This window comes from Dendroctonus ponderosae, unplaced genomic scaffold, assembly GCF_020466585.1.
Source record: "Dendroctonus ponderosae isolate FM_Combo_2020 unplaced genomic scaffold, Dpon_F_20191213v2 Dpon_F_20191213_8, whole genome shotgun sequence".
Lineage (NCBI taxonomy): Eukaryota > Metazoa > Arthropoda > Insecta > Coleoptera > Curculionidae > Dendroctonus > Dendroctonus ponderosae.
Genome location: NW_026019016.1, coordinates 10,716,643 through 10,741,450, shown reverse-complemented (window position 1 = coordinate 10,741,450; position 24,808 = coordinate 10,716,643). Strand labels below are relative to the sequence as shown.

The 24,808-nt window shown below is 33.6% G+C and overlaps 1 protein-coding gene across 11 annotated transcripts in view; it reads right to left on the bottom strand.

Annotated features, from left to right (window-relative positions):
* The window catches only part of LOC109546997 (FH1/FH2 domain-containing protein 3), a 136,090-nt gene that overhangs the window by 2,018 nt on the left and 109,264 nt on the right, over positions 1–24,808 (bottom strand). For 5 of the 11 annotated variants that reach the window (XM_048668853.1, XM_048668854.1, XM_048668857.1 and 2 more), the window contains 15 exons: positions 18,672–18,730; positions 10,351–10,563; positions 9,494–9,756; positions 9,198–9,402; positions 8,856–9,074; positions 7,082–7,240; positions 6,765–7,010; positions 6,400–6,669; positions 6,042–6,259; positions 5,074–5,248; positions 3,371–3,592; positions 3,120–3,311; positions 2,560–2,744; positions 1,803–2,020; positions 1,535–1,736 (listed from right to left, as the gene is read on the bottom strand). In XM_048668853.1, the coding sequence (XP_048524810.1) occupies positions 1,535–1,736; positions 1,803–2,020; positions 2,560–2,744; positions 3,120–3,311; positions 3,371–3,592; positions 5,074–5,248; positions 6,042–6,259; positions 6,400–6,669; positions 6,765–7,010; positions 7,082–7,240; positions 8,856–9,074; positions 9,198–9,402; positions 9,494–9,756; positions 10,351–10,563; positions 18,672–18,730 (3,046 nt within the window). The remainder of the gene's footprint in view (positions 1–1,534; positions 1,737–1,802; positions 2,021–2,559; positions 2,745–3,119; positions 3,312–3,370; positions 3,593–5,073; positions 5,249–6,041; positions 6,260–6,399; positions 6,670–6,764; positions 7,011–7,081; positions 7,241–8,855; positions 9,075–9,197; positions 9,403–9,493; positions 9,757–10,350; positions 10,564–18,671; positions 18,731–24,808) is intronic. The other 6 variants (XM_019918199.2, XM_019918201.2, XM_019918207.2 and 3 more) reach the window with 3 other exon arrangements.

The window sequence follows — 24,808 nt, the reverse complement described above, 5'->3', positions numbered from 1 at the left end:
TGCGTTTTTTTAAATGGAATGTCCTGTATATTATTGCATTTTTGGATTCGCTGAACAAAATAAGTGTCTGTTTTAATAAGGTTTATAATACCTAATCTTAAGGTTTTTTAAATAATACGAATTTAATCAAAATCTAATCTAATCTAATTTAATAAAATTTTTAATTACCTATCGAATGGTATTAGGATGTCAATAGCTAAGTTTTTGCCTTTTTACAAAATACGTCAAATAGTCGGTCTGTGCACCATTTGGTTTTGTTTAATTTAAAGTTCCAATGTATCTAAGTTGCCTATGCCATTTACGCATGTGAAATCATTTATTTTATTTGTCAGTTTCAACTGCAAAGTCTCTTTTTGATAGCTAGAGTGGTATTGTTTTTTGCAATTGTAGACGTGTTGCTAAGTTAAAATGAAGAATTATCCAAGAGAAGAGCGTATTGACATGATTTTCACCCTTGGAGAATGTCATAAAAATAGTTTATTGGTTTCTCGAGTTTATGCTCAAAAGTTTCCTGAAAGAAATCATCCTAAGCCAACAGTTTTTAAGCGCTTAATACACCAATTTGAGGAAACTGGGAGAGTCAATTATAAAAAAACCATTACAAAGAATGTTTTCGCGGTAATTGGTTCAGTTATCAAAAATCCCAATGTTAGTCAAAATCTAATATCCAACAGTACTAACATTAGCCAAACAAGTATTTCCAGAATTATCAAAAAGCACAACTTTTATCCTTATAGAATTCAGCTTTGCCAAGAATTTTACGGAAATGATTTTGAAAACCGAACTGAGTTTTGCATGTGGGTGTTAGATAAAGTGACAGAAAATGAAAAGTTTTTCGAAAATGTGTTATTAAGTGTACTTTTCATAACAATGGTCTCGTGAATAGACACAACTTTCATTATTATTCTGATACGAATACGCGCGCATACAGTATTTCATTTAGAAAAACACAACTTTGATACTTTTAGGGCTTTTGGGACACTCTGTACATTACAAAAATATTTTTAAAATGTGCATCCGATAGGCGTCTGTGGATTCATAAAATAATACTTTGCAAAAAACAAACAGGCTAGCAGCAAACGTTCGTGCCGTATAGCGTGAATAACCCTGTATTTTGAAATACTTCTTTTGGTCGCCTGGTCGAATTTTTTCACGCATTGGCAACTTTATAGACAAAACAATATTTTTTAATCAAAAATGTTTTCAATCAATTCAGTTCAATTTTTGCGTGCCTCTATAAATATAGAGAATGTCCCGTTAAACATTCCTGTGCAACATTCCATTTAATTTCCATCAAAAGAGCGACCATACGATTTTAATAGAAAATAATAATAACCGCATCTGCAATTCGTAGAATTTCAAAATTGTACATAACTCTGGTACCCCATCAAAAACCGCAATAGTTTAGTAAAAATAATTAAAAAACCACAAACCAAACTCGTTTATATAAGTAACCCAAAGATCAGATTCATCCCGTAGATCACTTTTTGACCCTTCAACATTCAAGAGAAGAAAATCAGATTAGGAAACGTACATTACTTACATCCGTTATCATTTTGCCTCTTGTCTTGTTCCTCTCTCGATGATTCGCCTTCTTTTCCAATTGCTGCAAAACTCGTTCCCTGGTAGTGCGATACTCCAGTGCAAACTCACTAACAATTCGACAAAATTCGTTCGGCTTGGTGTCTGCCACTTGGTGGAAAGGAATTCCCAGCCACAACAGGAATTTGTGAAACCTGAACATGAAAAATTGTGTTTTGAAAAAAATTTCTTACGCAAAGCGTTTTTTTTTAAAGAATTACCTATTCATTATCCTTCGGTGGATGATGCCGACCAGAATAATTCGTTCCGCACAATCGGCTAAGAAGTCGGACATTTTCACTTTCATCATCGTGGAACCATCGTGCTTAGCGATCAGCTTCAAATGATCCCAAGAAGCTTTGCAATCAGCTTCCAATTTTTGGATGTTGAGCGTCAGTTCATCGAAATCTACCTTTGAAGCTCGGGTTATTGCACCAATCTGAAAACGGAAACAAATTTTGCACTTTAATCTATTCATTCCAACATTTAAAATTTCCAACGATTTTACGAAATATCATAGACTGAATTGCCATCTTCATTATGTTTCACTTTATTATCTTCCTACTAACTTTTTTATTTGATTTTTTTTCTCTGCTTAAAAAATACACACAAAGATCGCGACAAATCAAGCGTTACACTTATAAGAATGACGACCAAATATTCTGCTTACAATGTTTATTGTAAAAAAATATATCTATAAATGGTTGAGAAACTGCCTGCCCATGCCTCAAAAGAAGAGCGAAATCAGAACTCAAAAGAATGCAATTAAAAACCAAGTGGTGCAATAAAATTGAACTAATTTTGCTAAACTCTTATAAACAATTTAGTAGAAAGAAATAAACACTAACGATAGCAAAAAATTGCCCTCTGATTCACTTGGGTAAAAAACAAGGTGTCTCGAACCGTCGCATTTTTTCCGTTTTATTCACTCGAATTTCCTGGGTTTTGTTCACTCAACAGACGAATATAATGGCTTACCTCTGAATATAAATCTGAAGCTTCGGGAAATTTCTCCATGACAATGTGGCACAGGTGATGTAAAAGTGAATGCTTATGAACAGTGTCTTTCACTTCAGGTACTTTTGTGAGATAGTCGATTTGGAACCCTTTGACTTCGTTACCGTTCAGAAAGTTGCCGATTGAAAGCAAGGTACTAATGATTGCTAAAATATGAAAACAGAAATAATAACTTAAACTTAAAAGTAGTTTTTAAAGTAATAAAATTACAAAATACAAAATAAAAAAACAAAAAATGGTCTCTTTGGTGCCGTTATAGTGGGATTTGAGATATTTTTGCAGACCAAAGACATTAGAAAAAATTCCTGTTAGTTCAATTTGATTTTATTTAAGTTTTCCAGTACCTCTCCTCCTAACAGAAACTACATTCACATAGTGCAAAATCACCCGAAGCAGGTAAAATTAAGAGATAAGATTAGAACTTGTTCGGTTCTCTTTAGTTTTCGCACATTTAAAAAATGCCGAGATTATCCAAGTTTTTAAAAGGGCACATATTCTTACATATGACTAACTTCACCTACCTCTGAAAGTTTTATTAATCCTCAACACCTCAAAGCCTTGCTTGAGATCCATTAAAGGCTCGGCGATTTCCCGTTCGGAATTTTCAAAATCCAACTTGAACGCCCACAGCTTCAGCCTAGCAGGGAGCTCTGAGATCGAAGCTAAAGTTAGCAGGAACTGTTCCGCACTGCCCAGTGGTAAATCGGGATTTGCTGCAATATTGTCATGTTTCAATCCCGCTCTGTTTATTTTAAAGGTGGATTTTATTCACCTGCTTGAGCGTCCTGAATTTTCGTTCTTTCCTCTTCAGTTGGGAGCATGGTGAGTAATTTTTCGATTCCTTCCCTGTTCATTATGGTAGCGTCCATCTTCAGGATGGCCGTTTTGATTGAGCGGGGCGGAGGCAACTTGGTCATGCCGATGTTGATGGCGTTGGACCTTTTGGGGTCTAGGACGATGATTTCCTTGTTTTTGTTCAACTCCTGCTGTTTCTAAGAGTAAAAAGTTTACATTGAAACCGCTGCAGAAGCAGAGGTGGGTCTACGATACTAAACTAACGAATCTCATTTCAGTTTTCATTCTTCGGGGTTAAAAGTCGTATTAAAAACAGTATTAGAGAAGAAAATGACATGCGACTCTACATTCACAGTTCCATGCTAGATCTAAAATAGGCAACTACTACGGTACTTCTCTATATGTAGAATAGTAGGATCCACATATAACAAAAACATATAGGTATCTAAGAACGGGTGGTGGTGTTGGTGGTGGTAAGCGAAACGGTTATGTACGGTGATTAAAAGGGCAACAAAATACATCTAAATAGCTTGTATTTGAACAGACTGTGAAAGGGGTGGGTTCCACCACCGAAAAAACTGCAAAAACTCACCTCCTGCGGTCACCAAAAGTCAGGTGTTCCCCAGGACACCAGAGGAAAATAAAAGAAAAATAAAATTACCGTTCGAATTAAACTAGACACTTAATACTAATAGACCAGCACCAAGAGAAATTCATCATTTAGATTAGACTAAGTTGGGGTAAACAGGGCGATTTAACAGTTTTTATTTTTTTTGCAACATTTGTTAAAAAAGTATACTTCTTTTGTGGGTTTTTGCTTACTTTACGCCCCCGCACAGCAACATCAAAATCCGTAAAAAAGAGAAGGGTTGACTGAATTAATAAAGATAAGATAAACTATTGATAAAACCCTATCGCTCTGCTTAAAACAAGAGAAGGAAATAATCGAAATATTATCAAAATCTAAATGCAATTAATATCTCGTATTAGTAATCGAAATAACCATTCGAATTCTTTGAGAATTGAACACAAGCTTCGTTTATTTTTAAGTCCCGGTGTCACTAAACTCAAAAATGTACAGTTTTTCGTTTAGCTATCCGAGTATCTTTGATAGTTTTCGAAATTCCTTAGTTTTTCTTGGCGCTTTAAATATGTACAACAGTTACCTAACATACTGTACAAATGTAAAAATAAGGCTAAAAACCGAAAGCAATCCGCTCCCTTAAGATTTCCCAAAACGTTGCCGTCCATTTTGCAGCAAACAAATAAATACTTCGAAAAATTATTTTGATTTCCGTATTCGAGACTTATTCACAATTTGATGGCCTGCCGTTAAATAGAGCAATCGAAAGATTATTTTTTAATACCATATAAACTTTGAGTTAACTAAAATATTGCAGTAGTCAATAAAGCATAAAAGCCAGTGATCTTATACCACCAAAACTTTAGAAAGTTTTTCTTTGTTTGGAATATCTTTAGTGTGATTTGAGAGAACCAAGCTTTATGCAATTGCAGCATAATTTCAAATACAATTTTTATAATTTACAAAAGAACTCAACCCCAAAAGCCCCTCAGGAATAAGTTAAGCGTACATCAACTGATACCTTTTGATTTTCTCTCGTTTTCTTACTAGTCGATAATTTGCAAAACTGGTCGATTTTATACTGTCACATATACTGACCTTAGAAATTAAATCTTTGGCTCTGGACTCAAACAAGTGCTCCAACTTTTGAGTGTCTACAATGACTGGATTCAGTTCGTCCCAGATGTATCCGGATTTAAGTTTAGCCTGGCTTATTGGATCGTCTCGCACTTCTTTCCAAAACAGTTTTACTGTTTTCTTGTTTTTCTTAATCTGAAAACAATAATGTTATTTATAATTATATTGTAAGTTATTAGAGCGAATGGGGCGAGTGAATTGGCAGAAGTTGTCGGTTGTAGTTCAGAAACGATTGTTAATATATTCTTGGAAAAACTGTGCACAAAATCAAAAATAAGGGAACATTTCAGTTAATATTCAGCTCTATAAAGGTAGTTTGGTTTTTCGGACCTAAAATCACAGTTTTTTCGTTCTACGACCAGATCTTAAAGAACTGGAACTTTCACTTGCACAAAAAAATTAATGTGTCGCTTTTGAGCCGCCTCAATCGAAAGCTAAGCTGAAATACGCTGGTTTTTTAACTTCAAGAGGACTAGAATTATGTTCGTTAAAAAGACACCATCTTCCTTTTTCCCTTTCTATTCGACAATAACACTTTAATTTTTATCGTCTTCTAAAGTTTAGATTAATTTTGCGGTTCTTTAAATGTATTTATCTGCTCAAATGTATAGAGAACGGATACAAATGCGCAGAAAAAAACTGTTTTGGTCCTCTCTCGGTCGGTTTAAAACGTCCCAAAAAATACAGTAATAAAAGTACTTATTCATCATCTGTCTGTGATCACAAGCATTCAACAAAGAAAATCTTGAACATTTATTGTAAGTTGTAAGAACGCAACTATTTCCTTTATCCCGGGAAGTTTTGAGCAATTTTTATATTTGAACTACGGAAAATGCGATCCTTCAAATAACTGTCGGTGAGCTAATTAATAACTCTGTATAGCACAGGTCGATAATAACGACAAAAAACGTAAATATAAATCACTTACTGGTATTCTAGTTTCAGTCGAATTCTTATTGTTACTGTTCTTTGTGAGGGAAACTCCAAACAATGGAGCGTTTGGAACAGGTGGTGGGGCTGTTGGTATCCTGCTGGTAGGAGGCGGTGGAGGAGGAGCATTGCCCATGCTCTGTAGGGGCGGTGGTGGGGGCGGGATTCCGTTTATTGGTGCCACTGGTGTCAGAATATCAGCTTCATCGTCTGTCACTAATTGAAGAAGACACAAATGGTTTAAAAGTATTAAGCAAAAACATATTTTTGTGCTCCAATTCAGAATAAATAAAACTGTTAAAGCTTTTCAAAATATAGCTGAAAATTTGGAAGCCAATTTAAAAAAAAATACTTACTCAGGTCTGTAAAGTCCATATCGCACAGGTTCAACGGCCTGTTCAAATTAGCGACCAATTCCTCCCACCTAAGTTCGTTTTCGGATTTTTTCGCTTCAATTTTCGGCAAATTTTCATGCGTCGGACTCCTCAGAACATCAGCTTTTGATTTCGATTTCGCCAGCCCTTCTTTGGCTTTCGATATCAGTCCACACATATCGCCGAAACGATTCATTTTTTCCTCGGTTGGACTTTGCAAAATTGACTGGTTTGCTAGTTTCTGAGTTATATCTGAAATGTACGTAAAAGCTCATATGAAATTGGAATTTGGTTCTGTGTATTTGTGGTTTTATTAGCAAAACTTCAACTGTTTGACTTTAACGTACCTTTTACGGTATTTTCTTTTTTCAATTGCATTAGAATATTTCGTTCATTTTCGTTCGCGATGTCCGATTCCTCCAGGCCCTCATGGTTCTGAATCATCGACATGATCCAGGGCTGTTTCAGATTTTCCTCAGATTCCATTCGATTCACTGCGTTTAGATACGGAGTCATATCTTTCCTGCTCGGGGTTTTATTGAGGAGATTGTTCCCGTTTGATAGGCGCTGTTGAAGTGCGTTAGTAAAATGTCCTACAACAAAACATTGATTTTATTTTATGTTTTTTTACCTTCTCTTGCCCACTTTCCACGAGAGTGCTTACCATTATTGTTTTCGATATTATTAATGTCTTCGTTGTTATTTTGCTGAATCACTCCTTTAAGCAAAGCAGCAGTTTCTTGCTGTTCTCGCATAAAACTTCTTTGCCGTTCGGCCCTTTCTCTTCGACGTTTAAGAGCGGGCGTCACTCCGGCTTCGTTAGCTAAGCAAAACCACGCAAAGCATTAACAACATTAGCTAATGAGAAAAACAAATAAATAAAAAGCAAGTGAATAAAAGGACAATATGTGTTGCCTGGTTAATAACTTTCGAGTTTTCTTAGTGAGTTTACCAAATCGGAACGGGAAGTGAATTAGTTAGTTTGTAGGTGAAAATGACGCGAGCTCGAATGAACTCGAAGATACTTAACAAAATATTTTTTCGTAACAAACATTAATAAATAAAAAAATTAACAGGACAGAAAATTTAATAAATAAGAAGAAAGTTGAAAAAACTTGAGAGCATATTTTTTCAACCAAAGCAATATTCGGTGTTTTTTAAAGAATTCTATAACGTTTTTGCTCTATTCAGCCCAGCCACTAAAATATCTACAGTTTTTGCACACCAAAGTAGCACCAAAGTTCTCGATGATGTAACACTTTCAAAAGAGTGTCTGTACTTATATTATCTATTATTTTGAGGTGAAACCTTTGTCTAAAGAAAAACGTTCTTATTAGAAATTATGGGCTTTAAAGAAACTTAAATCTATTATTTAATTTAAAAGTAATAACATGAAATTATATTTCGTTAAAATCAGGCGAATTTAGAAATTTTGTGCAAGATTATGATAAATTTCACATTTTCACATGGGTGATTAGATAAAGATGTGAAAGGAAAAGACCAAAACATCCTTGAAATTAAGGGACAAAGCTAAAGAGAAAGAACAAAAACATACAGAAAGTTCCAATAATAAAATGATTTAAAGAAAAGCATAAGGCCTGAACGGAATCAACTGATACAATAATTTCTAGCAAATCAAATAATAACCTGATACAAAATTAATTAAAGCCGCCCTTAAAATACTCAGAATAGTACGGGAAACACCTTGCTTATTAAACAATCGACCCACTAAAATGTAAATTTTCGTTTGAACTTGAATTCGATCAACCGAACGTAATTACCGAATGCCATGAATGAACCGCAACTCCTTAAAAATTGGTTTGAAGCATTTAAATGAGTATTTTAAAATATGCATTATTCCAAGGCCCAAGGAAGTTGCTCACCGAGCCGAATCTTCGGTTCAAGAAGGGTCGCAACATCTCATTTTCGAACAATAGAATGAACTCAACTCGATCCGCTGACCTTAAGTGATACTTACTTTCAAAGAATCTCTAATACAAATTGCAACTTACAAAATTGCTTAAAGTGAATAAAATTTTAGTTGTGTAATGTATTTTTGAATATTGATAAAAACAAGTATATTTTAGTGTTCTTGTATCCATCATAGGGCCAATTTAATCAATACAATACTGTCGAAAATAAGGATAAAAAATAAAATTTAGTTTCAAAACGAATCTTCAAATGAGGGCTTGGCTTTTCAGACTTTTAAAGTCTTTAGGTGCAGATTTTGTCACGACCATCTTTACTTACGAATCAAGTTATATTTTAGAAACAAATTTGCCGATTAACAATGAAACGACGACAAACAACAACAAAATTTGTTGTTTTAAAATCAAAACATAACAAATAACAAAATAAAATGCTTGGATAGTTTGGTCAGAAATAAGCAAACACCAGTAAAATTAGCAGAAAGACGTTTTTTCATAACTAAATCTTACCTGTGTTGCTTTCCTTATAGCTTCCATTCAACTGCGCATTGTTCACCTCAGACGAGCTAGAAGACTCATCATATCCCTCTAAAACGCTTTGGTTCTTGTTCTTCTGAGTAAACCCGCCATATATGGGAGTGGTTCCTGTAGAGTGCCGTCGACTTTTTCGCCTTTCTGTAGTTTCAACTATGGATTTACGCGATCTGATCGTTTTCCTCAGATTTTCATCTAGAAAGAATAAAATTATATACGCAATTGTTCGGTGATATAACGGCTCAATAAAAAATATTAAAAAAGAGTTGAAATATTATGGAAGCAATATTTGTACTTAAATGTATTGTTCGTAACTACCTAAGTGTCTCAATGGTGCTCCCACACCCTTATCTTCCCCATCTTCGTACTGAAGAACCGCTTCGTAAATCTGGAACTGTTGCAAAAGATCCAGATCTGTTCCAGGTTTCGACATGTACCTTTGCACTATCGACTCGATTTCTTGTTCTTCCAGAGCGTCTACTTGGTCATAGTATACGTCTTGATCAGGTACTCCATTAAGAATCTGAGAAATGTCGTTTTACATACATCGTTTTTTTACATAAATCACAAGCAGCGTTATATATTAAGCCAGGAGCTGATCACAAAATTCATACCTTGTTGATTAAAGTTGTTGCATAAATGAGAAGTTCGGTATCAGCAGCATCGAAATCTTTCAACAGCTTCATGATGTTGTGATACGGTAGAAGGCCCTGAGAACAGTCCACACTTCGGATGGCTTTAACCAGTAGCATGCAATTTGAGTCCGTATATTCTACGAAGACCAGTAGCAACTTGAGAGCGGTTTTTACAACGAGACGAAACCTTGAGGAGATCAAACTGTAGAGCCATTGGATCGTTTGATTGTGCTCCATAACACCTAATAATTGAAAATTTTTGAGATTAGTTGAATATTGCTAAGCTATTTTATTAGCGTCTATGAAAAGCGTATTTATAATTAATAATGGAAGGAAAAATAGACTCAATTAAATTTCTTCGTAAAGACATAAGTACATATGTTTGCTTGGTATTTGCAAATCAATACAAATGGTAAAATATGAAGTTAAAAATAAAAAAAATTTGACTCAATTCTACCACCATTACGCATTGAACTTGTGAAAAAACTATCGTTTCTGTCTTAATATTTTACTGAGAATTTGAGGTGAATAATCAGGAGAAACACTTTATTCCAATTTCAATCAACTTATCGACCTGCATTTTACACTGAACCTCTGATCGATTCAATAGAAATTGTCTCTAAATTACATACATTATTCTTCATTCACGGATGCAGATCTATCAAAACAGTTAACCTTTCTCAGTCAGTGCGTAAATTTGGTGAGATTATCGGGCTTTTACACGGTCATAAAAAAAACTCACTCACCACTTTAATTGCAGATCTGATTTCAGATAATTATTAAAAATGTATAATATAAATTACAATATACTTTTTCTTTAAAATAATGTATTTTACCGTTCATTCCATCGACGTAGAGCATGACTTGGCCCAACGCCCTAAGAATGTAGTTCTGGTAGTTCTGGTCGGCCTCAGAACCCACTTTGATAAGGCAGGAAAGTCCATCGTTTTGGACGAACTCATGCACCAAGTCTTTGTCTTCCTGGAAAATCTGTTTTAAGGAAAAGAGGGCTCTTCGCAATTCTCGGCCCTCCGAAGTAAGCAGTTTTTCTGCAAAAAAGAACAATCATTGAAATCATCCAATAATTAACGTGACAATCTTGAGGAATGTAAACCAAATGAGTTTCTTGATCCAATTCCTCTAAAAAGATGAGCAACATTTGGAAAATACTTTTAAGTAGCTGGAGTTCTTCTGTGAGGGAACTTTTCTCGAGACAACTGCACTTCGTGTCTCGAATTTACGTAAGCTTGTCCATGAACAAAAAGCTGTTGAATTGAAAAAATTGGATGAAGAATTGATGAAATGACATTTTAAACTTCCCAAATTCGCTTACTTTATGACTATCTTGAAATAACTTGATTTATTACTATAAAGAACACAAAAAACTGCTGATTTCATTAAAAAACTTCCTAAAACCTCAACTCTCAGTACTTCTTCTTCCCACATTTTTTGATCGCAGAATGCTTATAATAGCTATTAATCTCAAGTTTTAAAATTTGTAAAGTTCATATGTAAAATTGTCAATATTTCATACACTGAAAGGCGGCCATTCCGAAACATTCTGCAACAAAATAACTTCGCATGGCAATAAATAACGAAAACTACCATTACTTTTCGGGCGTGGTGAACAAAAGTCTAAAGATCGCTGGAAATTATACCGGCAATTTGTGAAAACGTGAAAGAGCACCGCCTTACACCTGCTAAGATTACAAAATGTGATTTAAATTGTAACGATTGTTACCCGTAAATTGCGCTGCGAAATTAAACACAAATTGGTCCGATTTGCCTTGGAATTGAAATTGGATGTAAATCTAAACATGTCCAGGCATTTGGCCGAAGTTAGCGGAATAAATTAATTAGAGAATGTACAAGAAAAAAATTTCTTTGTATAAATTACTGAAGCTAATGCTATTTTGCCTGGCTCCAAAACGGTTTCTCTTTGTGATAAGTAAAGTGAATATGCTATTAACTTTAGTAAAAAATTGAGCGAAGAGAAGCGAATTCCAAAAAATACACACCTAAAGTGATCAGTACTGAGAAATCAGTTTAAGGTCTTTAAACAATGACTAAAGTTTTAATCGTAGATGGTGGTACCGGGCCTAATCCTAATCACAAAATGTATCTTAATTAACTTTGAAATTACTGCATGAAAACTCTTTGAGGTTTCAGATTTTAAAAAATTTCTACACTCTTACAGGTTTTCCTGTTATCTAATCATGTATTTACAGCAACAAGCACTCGTGCAGACTCGTAAAGAATCTGTTTTATTATAAGTAACTCTCACACTGTTAAGAGACAAGAATACGCAATGCCCGTCGTGAATTCACCAGTGAAACGCATTAGAAAATCCACATATTTACGATATTCAATTTCCTGCAGAAATGTGACAGTGAAATCTTCTTCTGCTTCTTCATATGCCTTCAAAAATTGAATGATATCATCAGTGGTATTAAATATTTGATCATTTCCTGGCGGATGTTTCTAAAGGCCCAGAATGTGGGAATTCGATTGACTATTCAACTCGCGTTTTCTTCGCGTGAGTCTCGTTAATAATACTCTTCTAATTCGTTTATTATGAATGAAATTCTCGTTTATACCATGTCAATGACAGTCCGGATTAAATCAGCTCTTTAACAGTCGAACAAAACAATAATTATTATGATTTCATTGCTCAATGATCGATTCGATGGGAAACGAAATTCCTTCGGCGTTTATTGGTCGTGAGCGCACTGTAAATGTCGCTTATTATCAGGTTAATGATTGTTGTAATTATTTATGTTTCTCTATATTGTTATATAACAGACTGTTAACGGTATTCGAACGAATTATGTGAGAAAAGTTTGGTGATTTATGAGTTTAGTAGATTTAGATGGAAGAGGTGCATGGCATTTTACTTTGCATCTTCTTCCACGTTTAAGATTGATTTTGAGAATCAATGTAGATATTTAATTAATTAAAATAAATCATAGGTATCCCATAAAGTACCCAATTTATTATTATCCATATCAAGTATCCCATAAAGTACCCAATTTATTATTATCCATATCAAGTATCCATATTAAGAATATATTTATGATTTAAACAATAGGCGTTATCATAACTAAAATTCATATCTATTCTTAACCATTTATCATTTCATGTCACTGTAATTCGTTTTTTGTTTCTTAACTCAAAAGATCCAATTTACCCATACGCTCATCTTTACATGATTTTGTTTTAAAAATTACTTATTTCCATTTTTATATATAATTCAATATGTTGGTCATTTTCATTTTTAGCCAGGAATAGTAATTGATCCGAGTTATTCCGTTTTTCCAATTTTTGGTACTTTACATAAACAGTCTTTAAATAGCTTGCCAAAAGTAAGCGAAATTAAAAGCAAAATTGCAATCTCAGCAATTTCACCACAAAAAACAATCTATAAAAGAAGATGAAAACTCTTTGAGGTTTCATATTTTAAAAAACTTCTACACTCTTACAGGTTTTCCTGTTCAGGAACCTAAACTGTTAACAAAAAAGTTATCAAATTGCAAATTGCTCAAGAAGCTTAAGTCAGCAAAACCCGACTTAAGCGACAATACAATACCATTGAGGACTTAACAATACGTGCAGAACCGAGGAAAAAACCACAAATTAAAGAAATGTAAAATAATAAAGCAAAGCTCCAAAATTAGATAAATAAAGATGAACTGGATGGTTTGCGTTCGGAATTCGGATGCAAAAAAATCAAGAACGAAGAATTACATCATGGGTTCTAATAAACAAAGAACCACACAAAATGAGACAAAATAATTATAAAGCAATTGGAGGTTTATTAGATGATAACTAAGCAGAAACATGAAGAAACCGAGTTAGCGACAAATTGACAATACCTCAGTCCAGTAACAAAAATCCTTATTAAGTCAATAGTAATCTATACGATTCAAAAAGTTTTACTGGTACATAGATAATGTGAAGTTGAAACAAATAAGTAATAGAAAAGACAAATATGAAAGTTATAGTTAAAAAATTGATATTGTATTCAATATAATGCAACGGCAACCAATATAAAGAGAGCGAAGTGTGTTGTCAGCGATAATAAGAATAACGTTCAAACAATAACATGACATAAAATTTCAAATAATCAATTAACAAAAAACGTCGAAAATACGAAAAGAAGTAAGTGCATGTATACTATATTTGAAAAATTAGTTAAAATAATACAAAACAAAAAGAGAAACTGAAGCATATTGTTAAGTATATTTTTTTTCAAAATGTAGTAAGTCTGAAAGATAACACTAGATAATAAAAGACTATATAAAAAAGTTAAAAACTCAGCAAAGGGGTCAACATAAAAAGATTTCTTCAATTTTGTTTGAATCCAGGGTAGAGGCTTGGTAACATATTGGGAGAGTCGCTTGGAGTCCACTATAAATGTATTTAACATACACGACGCGTTTCGGTTATTTATGTTAAAAAAACAGAAATAAACAAAATTAAGAACAGTTTTTAATTGTTCAGTGATAGTCTGCAGTTGAGCGTAATCCACGTGTGTTTTAACTCTTGTAATGTGACCGATGTTCGGCTTTTTTCCAAACCCGTCGTGTATGTTAAATAAATTTATAGTGGACTGAAAGCGACTCTTCATTCATTCGCCCAATAAAAAGATTACTGACTGAAACGCTCAAAAGAAGAACGATGAGCACCATAAAAAGCACTATGAATGCAAAATGTTACACTTAAAAAATAAGATACATTTTATGTATGCAATTTAAAAGTGCATAACAATAAAATATAATGAGAAAAAACTTGTCAATCTACGCTTCTTTCTTTCCACTCCGCTTCTCAACTCAATCCAATTAAATAATTCATACAGCACATATTTCCACAAATAAGGACCATTAATCAATCAAACTAATAACGTGCTTTATTGTCCCAGATATAAGTAGTAGTCATGATGATGAAGCTGTAGGAGACAAACAGAATGTGGCATGAAATCAAATGCACCTTGGCAAGCAGATAAACAGTTTAGCCGTTTAATAATGGCCGTGGTCTGCACAACGACGCTAATCTGGTTAGGGCTTCGAATGTGAAAGTCCAATAAGCTTTTAGTAACGTGCATAATTGCCAAGCAAAGTCGGTAATTACCGAGAGGTGTAATTTACGGGCTGCAAAACGACGACTCGGGTGGAATCTAATCACGCAAATCAGGAGCAGAGAAGAAGAAGAAACAAAAAATAAGGCAAAAATGAAAAACTAAAACTACTTGTCATTGCTCCTGATTAATGGCTCAGCACTGCTAAGACATCTCGGCATCGATGGGTCGAGCACAATACCAAACTGGTAGTGCAAGAAAACTGGACACCATACGGCGACGTCTAAAAGGCGCTAATTGAAGCTTTTACTAATGGTTAACTACAGCGCAGAAGAACGAGAACATTTTCAAATATTACTGAAACTAGTTAGAGTAGGCATTTCCATAAATAGGCTCAGTTGAGATGTCCAGATACTAGAACGATGATTTATTACATTACAGACATGCAGCACCAATTCAAAGTTACGCTTGATGTCTTTACATAACACTCTGTATGATCTTTAAATCAGGTACATCATGCTGCAAGGTGTATTGTGTGAAAGTGGTGGTGAGAATCGTTTATCTTTAAGCAGTTTAACTACTGAGCAGTTGACTTCGTCAATGCTATACGCATTAAAGTAGGTATATACTGCACTAAAACTTGGTGCAAAAGAAAACACCCTGTATATCAGTGTCGTGATTTCGGATTCAAGATAGGACAATTTTTCAGTGCTCCGGTGCCGTTCGTTTTGTAACCTGCAATTTTCTCCAATAACAAGCCCGTTCTGTTCAAAGATTCCGAATCAATATTTGTTGTTACAGAGTAGTTAGGAAAAAAGTAAACATCTGCGGGCCAAATAGCGTAATGATATGCACATCGACTAGCTGTTTTATCCTAACAAGGTTTAACGCTACGAAATATTTCCTGCTTAATTTCACCAATCTTATTACACGATGATTCTGAACGTGAAACTTGTCTTGCTTACCGATTTGAGTTCATATGTCTAGCAACTGAAAATACTTATATAAAGGGCATGAATCGTCCGTGAGACTTATATGGTCTATTTTGAATAAAATTCATATATTTAACATCAATCAAAAATTGCATACATAGCATGTATATTTCGGTTTGGCAAGTTCAGTTCAGTTCAGTTGAGTAAAACATATATTGTTGATTTAAGGAGATTTTATAATTAAGAATCGCTTTTTGTAAACTCCATCCTGGCCACACTGTATCTTTATGAATGTTGCTAAATTAAAAGCGCATACTAAAAGACTGAAAAAATATATAGGGTGACTCAGAATTGGAGCTGTTCCTCTATGAATGCTGTCTATGGTATGGGAAAGTTATAGCAAAAAAGAGAATTCGCTCAAAAAACTGAGATTTCACTAAAAATCAGTTGAAAAAATTCAATATTTCAAATTTTACCAGTTTCATCACAGACTTGATCAAGTAAACTTGATAACCTCACTTCACTACATCAGTTTTCATTGCTATCAAGAATTTTTGGAAAAAAGATGAAAACCAGCAAGGCTAAACAAAGAGGTCTTCAAAGTATATATACTTTGAAGTATAGAACAGCTTATACGAGAGTAGAGTAAACAAAATATTAGAACGCACATAAACAAAGGAAAATATGAACGCGGAATAGCAAAGTATAAACTGCAGCTAGCCATGAAATTTACAAACAAACCAGAAATGTCGCGAAGGAACTGATTAGAAAGACCAATGAAAAGTCTTGAGGCAGATTTTTTATTTAACATTGAACATGCCATACATAGTAGACAAAACCTGGCCCATAAAGTAATGAAATAATTAAACAATCAGTAAAATAATAGAATACAGATAAACAACAGATGATAGACGATAAAAGTGGGTAAATCATTACAAACAGCTGTGCTCCAATGAAAATGCAGATAAAACGATACAAGAAGAAGACGTAAGGTTTGGACGATACAGAATTAACAGGACTGCCAGAAGCCTTTGAACCTACAAAAAACAGAAAAGCGACTGGTATGGATGGTATCGATACTGAACTCTTGAATTACGGTGGACTTACATCAAATCTTACTTTTATTTAATAAATGCTGGAAAATTTGCACTATCTCTGATGAAAATAATAACAGAAGAACTTATAGAAGGGAACAAATGGGTTTTAGATAATGTAAATCGACAATACTACAAATCATAGAAAAACACCGAGAATGCAACAGAGAAACACATATAAGCTTTATGGATGTTGTGAAAGCTCTTGATAATGTAAACAGATGCAAATTATGGAGTATTATGAAAGAACGGGGAAACCCAAAACACTTAATAAGAGCAATACAAAATCTATATATTGACACCAAAACTGCAACAGAGATGGGAGGAAAGTTAACTAGAGAAATATCAATAAGCAAGGGCGTTAGGCAAGGCTGCTGTATACACCAAAACACCACCTTAAACTCCGTTCTTTATGCCGATGAGTTAGTTAATACTTAGGAGTTAAGTTAAGTTAATACTTAGGAGACAAACTGAATAAATTCACACATATTTGCGGAACTATCAGAGCATTAAAAAATAAAACAAGAAAAGATAAACAAATAAAATTTTACAAGACGATACCAACCTGTACCAACCCTCTTATACGGTAGTGAAACGTGGACAACAACGAAAAGAGAGAAAAGTAGAACACAAGAAATTAAATTTCTAAGACGAGTAAAAGATTGCACAAAACTGGACAGTCTAAGGAACAGAGATATAAGAACGGAATTAAATCTCATTAAAATGCACGAGATAATAAAGAAAAATAAAGGCAGGTCGAAAGAACACGTAGATCGGATGCACGAGAGGAGGATCCAGCTAAAGTCAGATTTTATCAATGCCCTGGAAGAAGAGATATCGGAAAAGTGCCTTTAGGGCCAGGTTCACCTGAAGTGAAGAATAATATGAATAATTTTTGGCTTTCGCGTTGTAGCTAGCGAACGTTTCCTGGCCAAGAAAGTTGATAGAAAAGTAGGTTTAACCTTCAAACTGTTACTTGATAAAGAGTTGCTTCAAAAGTTTGAGAAATATTTCGATGATTTTTTATGCTTAGAAACTAAAATTAGAAAAATTCAAAACGTTCTTTCTAATCGCTACTTGTCATTACTGCCTTCAATATGATTTCACCAGTACTGTTTAGATTCGGCCAGATTTGGCCGATTTAGAGCCTTCACAGGGAAGGGAAACTTTATTCATGTTCGACATTGTTATACATTTTAAAGTTTGAATAGTGACCCAATCCGGGGACCGGACCCAATAGACGGGAAGTACCGGCGGGCACTTCCCGTCTATCTTCCAGGATTGAGCAAGTGGTAAATAGAAGAGTGTTGACGTTCACAAGAAAGTTAAATTGAATAAAAATAAATTCATCATGTGAAACTTATTCTCCATTGCCACTTTCTACTCTATGAGACTGTTGACCACGTTTCGAGTGAAACCAACTTAAACCATAGCAGAAGCAGAAACCATAAACCCGTTACAGGTTTATTGATAGCAAATTAGCAAAAAACAAAAACCCGAACAAAATTTGAATATAATAATAGCAAAACATGTCGTCGAGGGATAAACCAGAATTGGTTTTTAAACATCTTTTCTGTAAACGCGAGTTGACCTGAGCAATTGTAGCATTTCAGAAAACTGAAAACTAAATGTACCTAACTTCATCTAACAAGTAATATGAAATCAAATCTCGAAATTAAGGATGCGAAACAAGTATTAAAAACATATGAAATAAGTCATATTAACAGTACAATAACTAAATATTTAGAAAGGACAAATAATATACCATAATATTAAAGTGAGCAGTTAACAGAAGGTAGTTTTCTTCCTAATTAAGAAAACTAAACATGAATGTACGGAAATAGTGTACCTTGTAAAAATGCTGATTATTATTATTGTTATTATCATTTAGTGCAAACACGGTCACCATGCACTGATGTTATCACGTGTCTCTACACTACAACAGTGAAAGGTACTCGGTTGTAAAAAACTATATGCAAATTATTAACAGTTTAATTGCGAACTTTCCTCGTCTACTAAGAGGTTCAACATTTCAATGCACTTATTGCAGTACTTACCTATTATCGTATGGACCCGAACTGATAACTGGGTGCGAAGTACTATGGAATTTTTTTTGCTGAAATAGAGAGAAAACGACGAATTAAAAATGAGGCACTAACAACATTAACAATGGTGCGAGTCTAACTTCCAACTGACATTCAATTATTTTTCTTTGGTCATTAGCTAAGTTAATTGTTAAATATGACGATTGACGAGGTATTTTTTTCATTATTCTTAGAAGCGCAATTTAGTATCGTCAATTACAACCTACAAAGATGTGTGTACGTAAAATGTAAGGATTACGTCTAGCGTCTTCGAGTAAACGAGTTATCTTTGTCTAAAGTGTATCTAATATTTAAAGATAATTAGAAAATTTCCCAATAAGAGGCGAAAGAAAAGTTTCATCGATAAAGGAATAAGGCCTCGAAAATAATCAGGTGTCAGACGTCCAGCTTCTAAAAAGGCAGCTCAATAAAAATGTGCTTGATCTTGTTAGCTGTTCGTCATTCGACATGGGAACGTTTTTACCATTCTTTTCGTTTGCATATATTGCTTCAAACATGATGCCACAGTTTTGGCTCTGGTATAGACTGCACTTGCGCGCTTATTTCTACACATTTGTAGTAAGAAAATCCCACATTCTTGAAGTGAAACAATCAGAAAAATACTTACAGGTTCCACATAAAAAAAACTATTGAGATAATTAACTCATTTCTATATCAGTGGATAGGCAATAAAATGCCAGATTTAACAAGTGTAATTGTAAAAAATAATTTGGAAAATATTCGCAATTGCCACACAAAAATTGGGCTATTGCCTCAAAGATGGTTTTTTGATAAGTATCTTCAATCCACTTCGTTTGGATTTAATTATAATAAGCTAAACTTGTCCGAAGAAATGTTTTTCTCGCATTAAAAATTTGCTAAATACTAGCAAAGAAATGTTCCAATTCCTTCCACTATAAATTTCAATTAATTACTGGATTAATTACCAGTCTTTTGTTAGAAATTTTCCAAGGCAAGATTCTCACATCACTCAATGCAGAAGCAAATGCTGGTACAGTTAGAAATTCAGCCATACAATTCCGCTCTCATACAAACACGTTATAAAGCCGAAAACATTAATTTGTAGTGAACTGTTACTTAAATACCATTTGCTTAAACTTCCAAGATTTCAAATGTAACCTTTTTATTCCACCCTAGTTTTAAATTTTAATTTCATGACATCATTGCCTAATAATATCACTAAAAATACACTAATAAAATATCACTATCCGAATGAGTTTTGTTCCGAATTCTGAACTAACGGAAATACGAAAACGTGCAAACCGATACTTAGTATCATTCGGTATCGTCGCATTGTTTCCAGTTACGAAATTGAAAACTACACCGTGTTTAGTTCTGAAATAAATCCCTCAAACAATGGCTTCTCATACACGGCATACAAATGACAAGTACTTTCTTCAGAGGAAACGCAAACAAAGAAATTTGTATGCACCGACAACTGCATACGACGAAAAGCCATTTCGATTGCCTAATATAGATTTAATGTTATTAAAAATGTAATATCTGCTTAATATGCGCGAAGCGTTAGGAAATATTCGACATGCAATGGCTCCTCTTCACAATAGCCGTAATTGAATTGAAAAGTTTAACGAAATCGGAATTGATAGCGTTCAGTTTATACGGTGATTTATATTCACTTGTCTATCGACTTCTGCATTTTAAAATTGTCACTTTTCTCGAAAACTGTGCAATAAATATATCAATTTGGTAGTAGTTAACGATGTGAGAATTTCAATTGATTCCTCCAAGGAATAGATAAATATCATGAACCATCAAAACAACTATTAAATGATTCAGAATCCCGAATTAACTTTCACTCATAACAGTATTTGGATTATATGTATATTACAATTAATATAGTATGTAAGACTGTAAAAAAGCCACATTTCTCAAATTCTGTTAAATTTAATATAGAAATCTTTGCTTAATTCAACCGCAAGCTTTACTTTTAATAATCTGTCGCCTCGTATGAAAATATCACTCTCTCCTTATTACCACAAAACGATGATACTTCAGCTCTAATGAGCATCATTTCCTACTTAATGTGAAGAGAAAACAAGTGAAAAAAACGACGGCAAAACCTCAACCAATTGAACTTCGTCACCGTGGGACGAATATATTAATAAGTTATTTCATTTTTCATACAAATAAAACCTTTTTAGAAGGAGAACCATATGGCTGCCATTATGGCATAATGCATTAAACAAAGCCACATGAGTGGCTACCGATTACACACAATAGAAGCTTTTTTCGAAACGAAATAATTGCCACTTTACATTACAGTTGAAAGTTTGTTGTCGATTAGTTAAATGCTTCGAGATGCTTCAAGGAAATTGAGAGAAACACATCCTGCATCTTGACAAAATGCATACATTATTACATAAGCAGTTAACATTCCACAAAATATACTAACTGAAGGATCGCTAATTTTGCACTCGACACACCCAGACATATTAAAAAAGCAAGATAGCTAAATTGAATGGAAAATTCAAGCAGACAAACACAGACATAGTTAAAGTACAAAAGTAATACAGTAGAAGCAAAACAAGCTTGTTGTTTAATTATTTTCTCCCACTAATTAATTATCATGGCTAATTACAAACGAATGCTACATACTGCTTTTTGTTCCAAATTGATTATTTCTGTGAATGTTAAATCATATATCTTTATTGTCGCTTACTTTCCATCGAAATAAATACATGCTAATTTAGCAAGTTATCAAATTTAATTATCAATTTGCTCATAGCAAACACTTTTATAACCTGCCAAACAGTTGGCTCCAGTTATAATTCAATTTTTCAATTCTCTTGCAACCAACCGTTACGGTACATGAAACAAATATGTGAACTAATATCATTAAACAAAATTAACAAAACTTCTTTTTGAAAACCGATTTCTCAGATAACTTCATTGCTTTTTAATATTACTTGATAATGCAACTATACGTCGACTTTCACTATTCAAGCAAGTGTTACTTAAAAAGTCAATCGCCCTWTTCATATTTTTTTGTTTAGTAATTTCAAGAAAATTGTTCCTTCTAAATTCCAAAACATGGTTAAGTTCATGGCTACAATCACTCCCTATGAATGTCATGCAATAGGATACAAAGTTGATAAGTACACACCCACAGCATTGTAAATCTGATATAAACTGACAACGCGACAATTGTTATCGAATGGTATTTTTATTCAAATTATAGCCACTAGATCCTTAATATAAAAAAGGAAAAACTACATTTCTGTAGCGTTTCCTTTAATAAATGCAAAGTATTTTAAATACAAAATTGCTTATTTATAGCTTGATTTAGCTCGAGGGTAATGGCATAAGTTTAACTGCTTATTGTGTTGAGATCAAGCCAAGAATTAGGCAGTTTCAGCTGAACTAATATAAAACAATACAAATTTTACCATACATTCGTGCTGAAAACGCCCAACTCCTTGTATGACATGCAAAACCTACTTAAAACCATTGTTTTACCCGATTTTAGAAAATATTCTCACGACCCGCAAGTCGCAGCATTTAACATTATCCTAAATAAGGTTTACAAACATTTAGAGTTTTTTCAGAAAAAAAAACGTTATTGTTTATGTGAGATACTTTAATAAGCGTGTTTTTTTCTATACTGTTCGTGAATTTCGTATCTTGTCCTCGTTTCTCGATTTCACGGCCTCGGTCAAGGATGTTAAAAATGCGATGGTTTTTAATAGGTATGTGTAGAATGGGGCGAAATGGAATGTTTACATATCGTAAAATTCAGTTTTGAGAATAGAAATGGCAAATAGACCGTAAAGTTTCTAGTTAAATTAGCATTTAAATTCATTATATTTTATGAACTACATATTTGGTATGCTTCCAAATTTAGATAACACTACTTAACACTCAGTTAATAATTTTTTAAATAGCAACTTTCAAAGGTAAAGTTTTAAAGAAAATGCGCGTATGCACAATACAAAAATTGTCAAGTTCTTATTTGAGTGCAATATGTACTTCCAAGAAAGTCTGTTAATTTCAAACAAATAAAAAAAACAGAGAAACCAAAATAATGAAATATAGAATTAAACTTGCTTGCTTGAAGTGTGACTTTGGAAGGTGTTTGTGTGTTTCCTGTAGATTTTCTTYTAAACAGCAAATAAAAATATGACCACTAAATTGCCAATAAATGTTTCTCTGAGTTTCGTATGTTTTTTACCAATTTCCTAGATATTTTTCTGACAWTTTCCTCTGCTTATTTTGAAGCATTTTTTCATACTTTTTCTGATACAAGTTACAGTCTAAAATACAGTGGGAGTTGAACACCAAGATCAAATTGTTGTTTCAGTTTCGTGAAAGTTATTAGTAAATGCATTACAAGTGTAGGGAAGCAAATATAAATTATTCCCATGAGAAAATACTTGGTTTGGTTGTAAAATGGCTCAAAGACAACATGTAAATTGTCCAGCTCCTTTTAAGACGAACAAACTTGTAAACAATATATCATGTTTGCGAAAATAATAAGATAATTTTATATAAGCGTATATACTTATCAGCTTGGCTTCTAATATAAGCAGTGCTAATATTTGTAATGTTAGTTAAGATGAGTCTGTTTTTTAATTAGATTCTAATATTCCAAATCGCGCATTATAACCTAAATATATTTTTGAAAGCCTAGCCTCCTCAACCTTTGGTAAGACTTGAATATTTAGTAATCTATTTTCGAACGCAATTTTGTCAAAGAATTATTAGGCCGATATCTTTAGTCGACCTTTTACGATACGCCGGACTCCCGACGTTCGCTGGAAGCAATTTTGGTTGCACATACAACATTTTAATGTTGTTGGGCGATGCGGTGGGAACTTGTTGGAGATGGATAGGAAACTTCTCTTGTTTTTTTATACTATCTTTATTTTAAATATACATATAGATAATGATCTCGCAGTGTTAATCGGGATAATTCAGAGTTGGAATTAGATTTGAACATACCACAAAGGTACGTAAAGTACGTAACATCAACAAGCGTGATATGCGATTCAAATAGTAATTGTGTTATTTTCAGGTATTTTTCGATATATGGAAAAGACCTTAGAGAAATTTACTGAAGCCGATTTTGGAAAATGCTTTCGTTTCCATAGGAATTGATTGATTCATAGAAAATCAATTGATTTCACAACGTTAATAACGGCATGAAAAAAATGTTATTTTTCGATTTATTTATACAAGATCTAGTCCTTCCAGGCAACTAGCCGCAGCAGAAAGGGCTTGCTCATTCAATAGGCGAATCGTCGTCGATTCCACCTAAACGAAGAACGTCTTTGCATAAAAAACTCGTCGCCTTCGCGTCGACACGCTCGGCTATCCGCCAAAACAATATCCGGAAAAGTTCCGAAGATGGACTAAACATATCGACCGTAAAGTTAATGACACTAAATTAATTCAGAACGTAAAACAATGTTCCAAAGCTGTCTTAACAAATACGTTATAATTAGAGCGCGTTTTGATCCCACTCGAGATGGTTTACTCTGTAAAAGTGCAATTATAACATAACATGAAAATATCATTTTATTTGAAATAGAGGAATTATATAGAAACAATAAAAAATCGCCGCGAAATCTTCTGACTATAGTTCAAAAAGCTATTTCCTACATGATAAAATATCGCACGTGAAACTCAACACTGGATTTAAAAAGTTGAATTAAATTATATAAAGACACATTCTCATAATCGGCTATGCGAGTTTAGGCACACAAGTTTCGATTCTCGGAATTGTTTCAAACATATTCAGCGTGATTTAGGAGAAAATGGACAAAATCTAAGGATATGTGTAGTCCTTAAATGGTATAATACATTAAATAAGGATATGTGTAGGAAGTCCAATTAAGCAAAATAAGCTCATGTGTGCAAGTCCGATTTTGTATTTGTTTCAATGATACGTTGATTATTTGTAACATAAAAACTTAAAAAAAAACAACGAAATCAACAAACCAAACAAGTAACCAGTTATTAAAGTTAACATTTTACATACTTTCCTGACTGTGTTTCAATTCCAAATCAAATTTATTCCTGGGTTTCAGTCATTTATTGTCTCTATTTATTAATCAAAATACGTTTCGGTG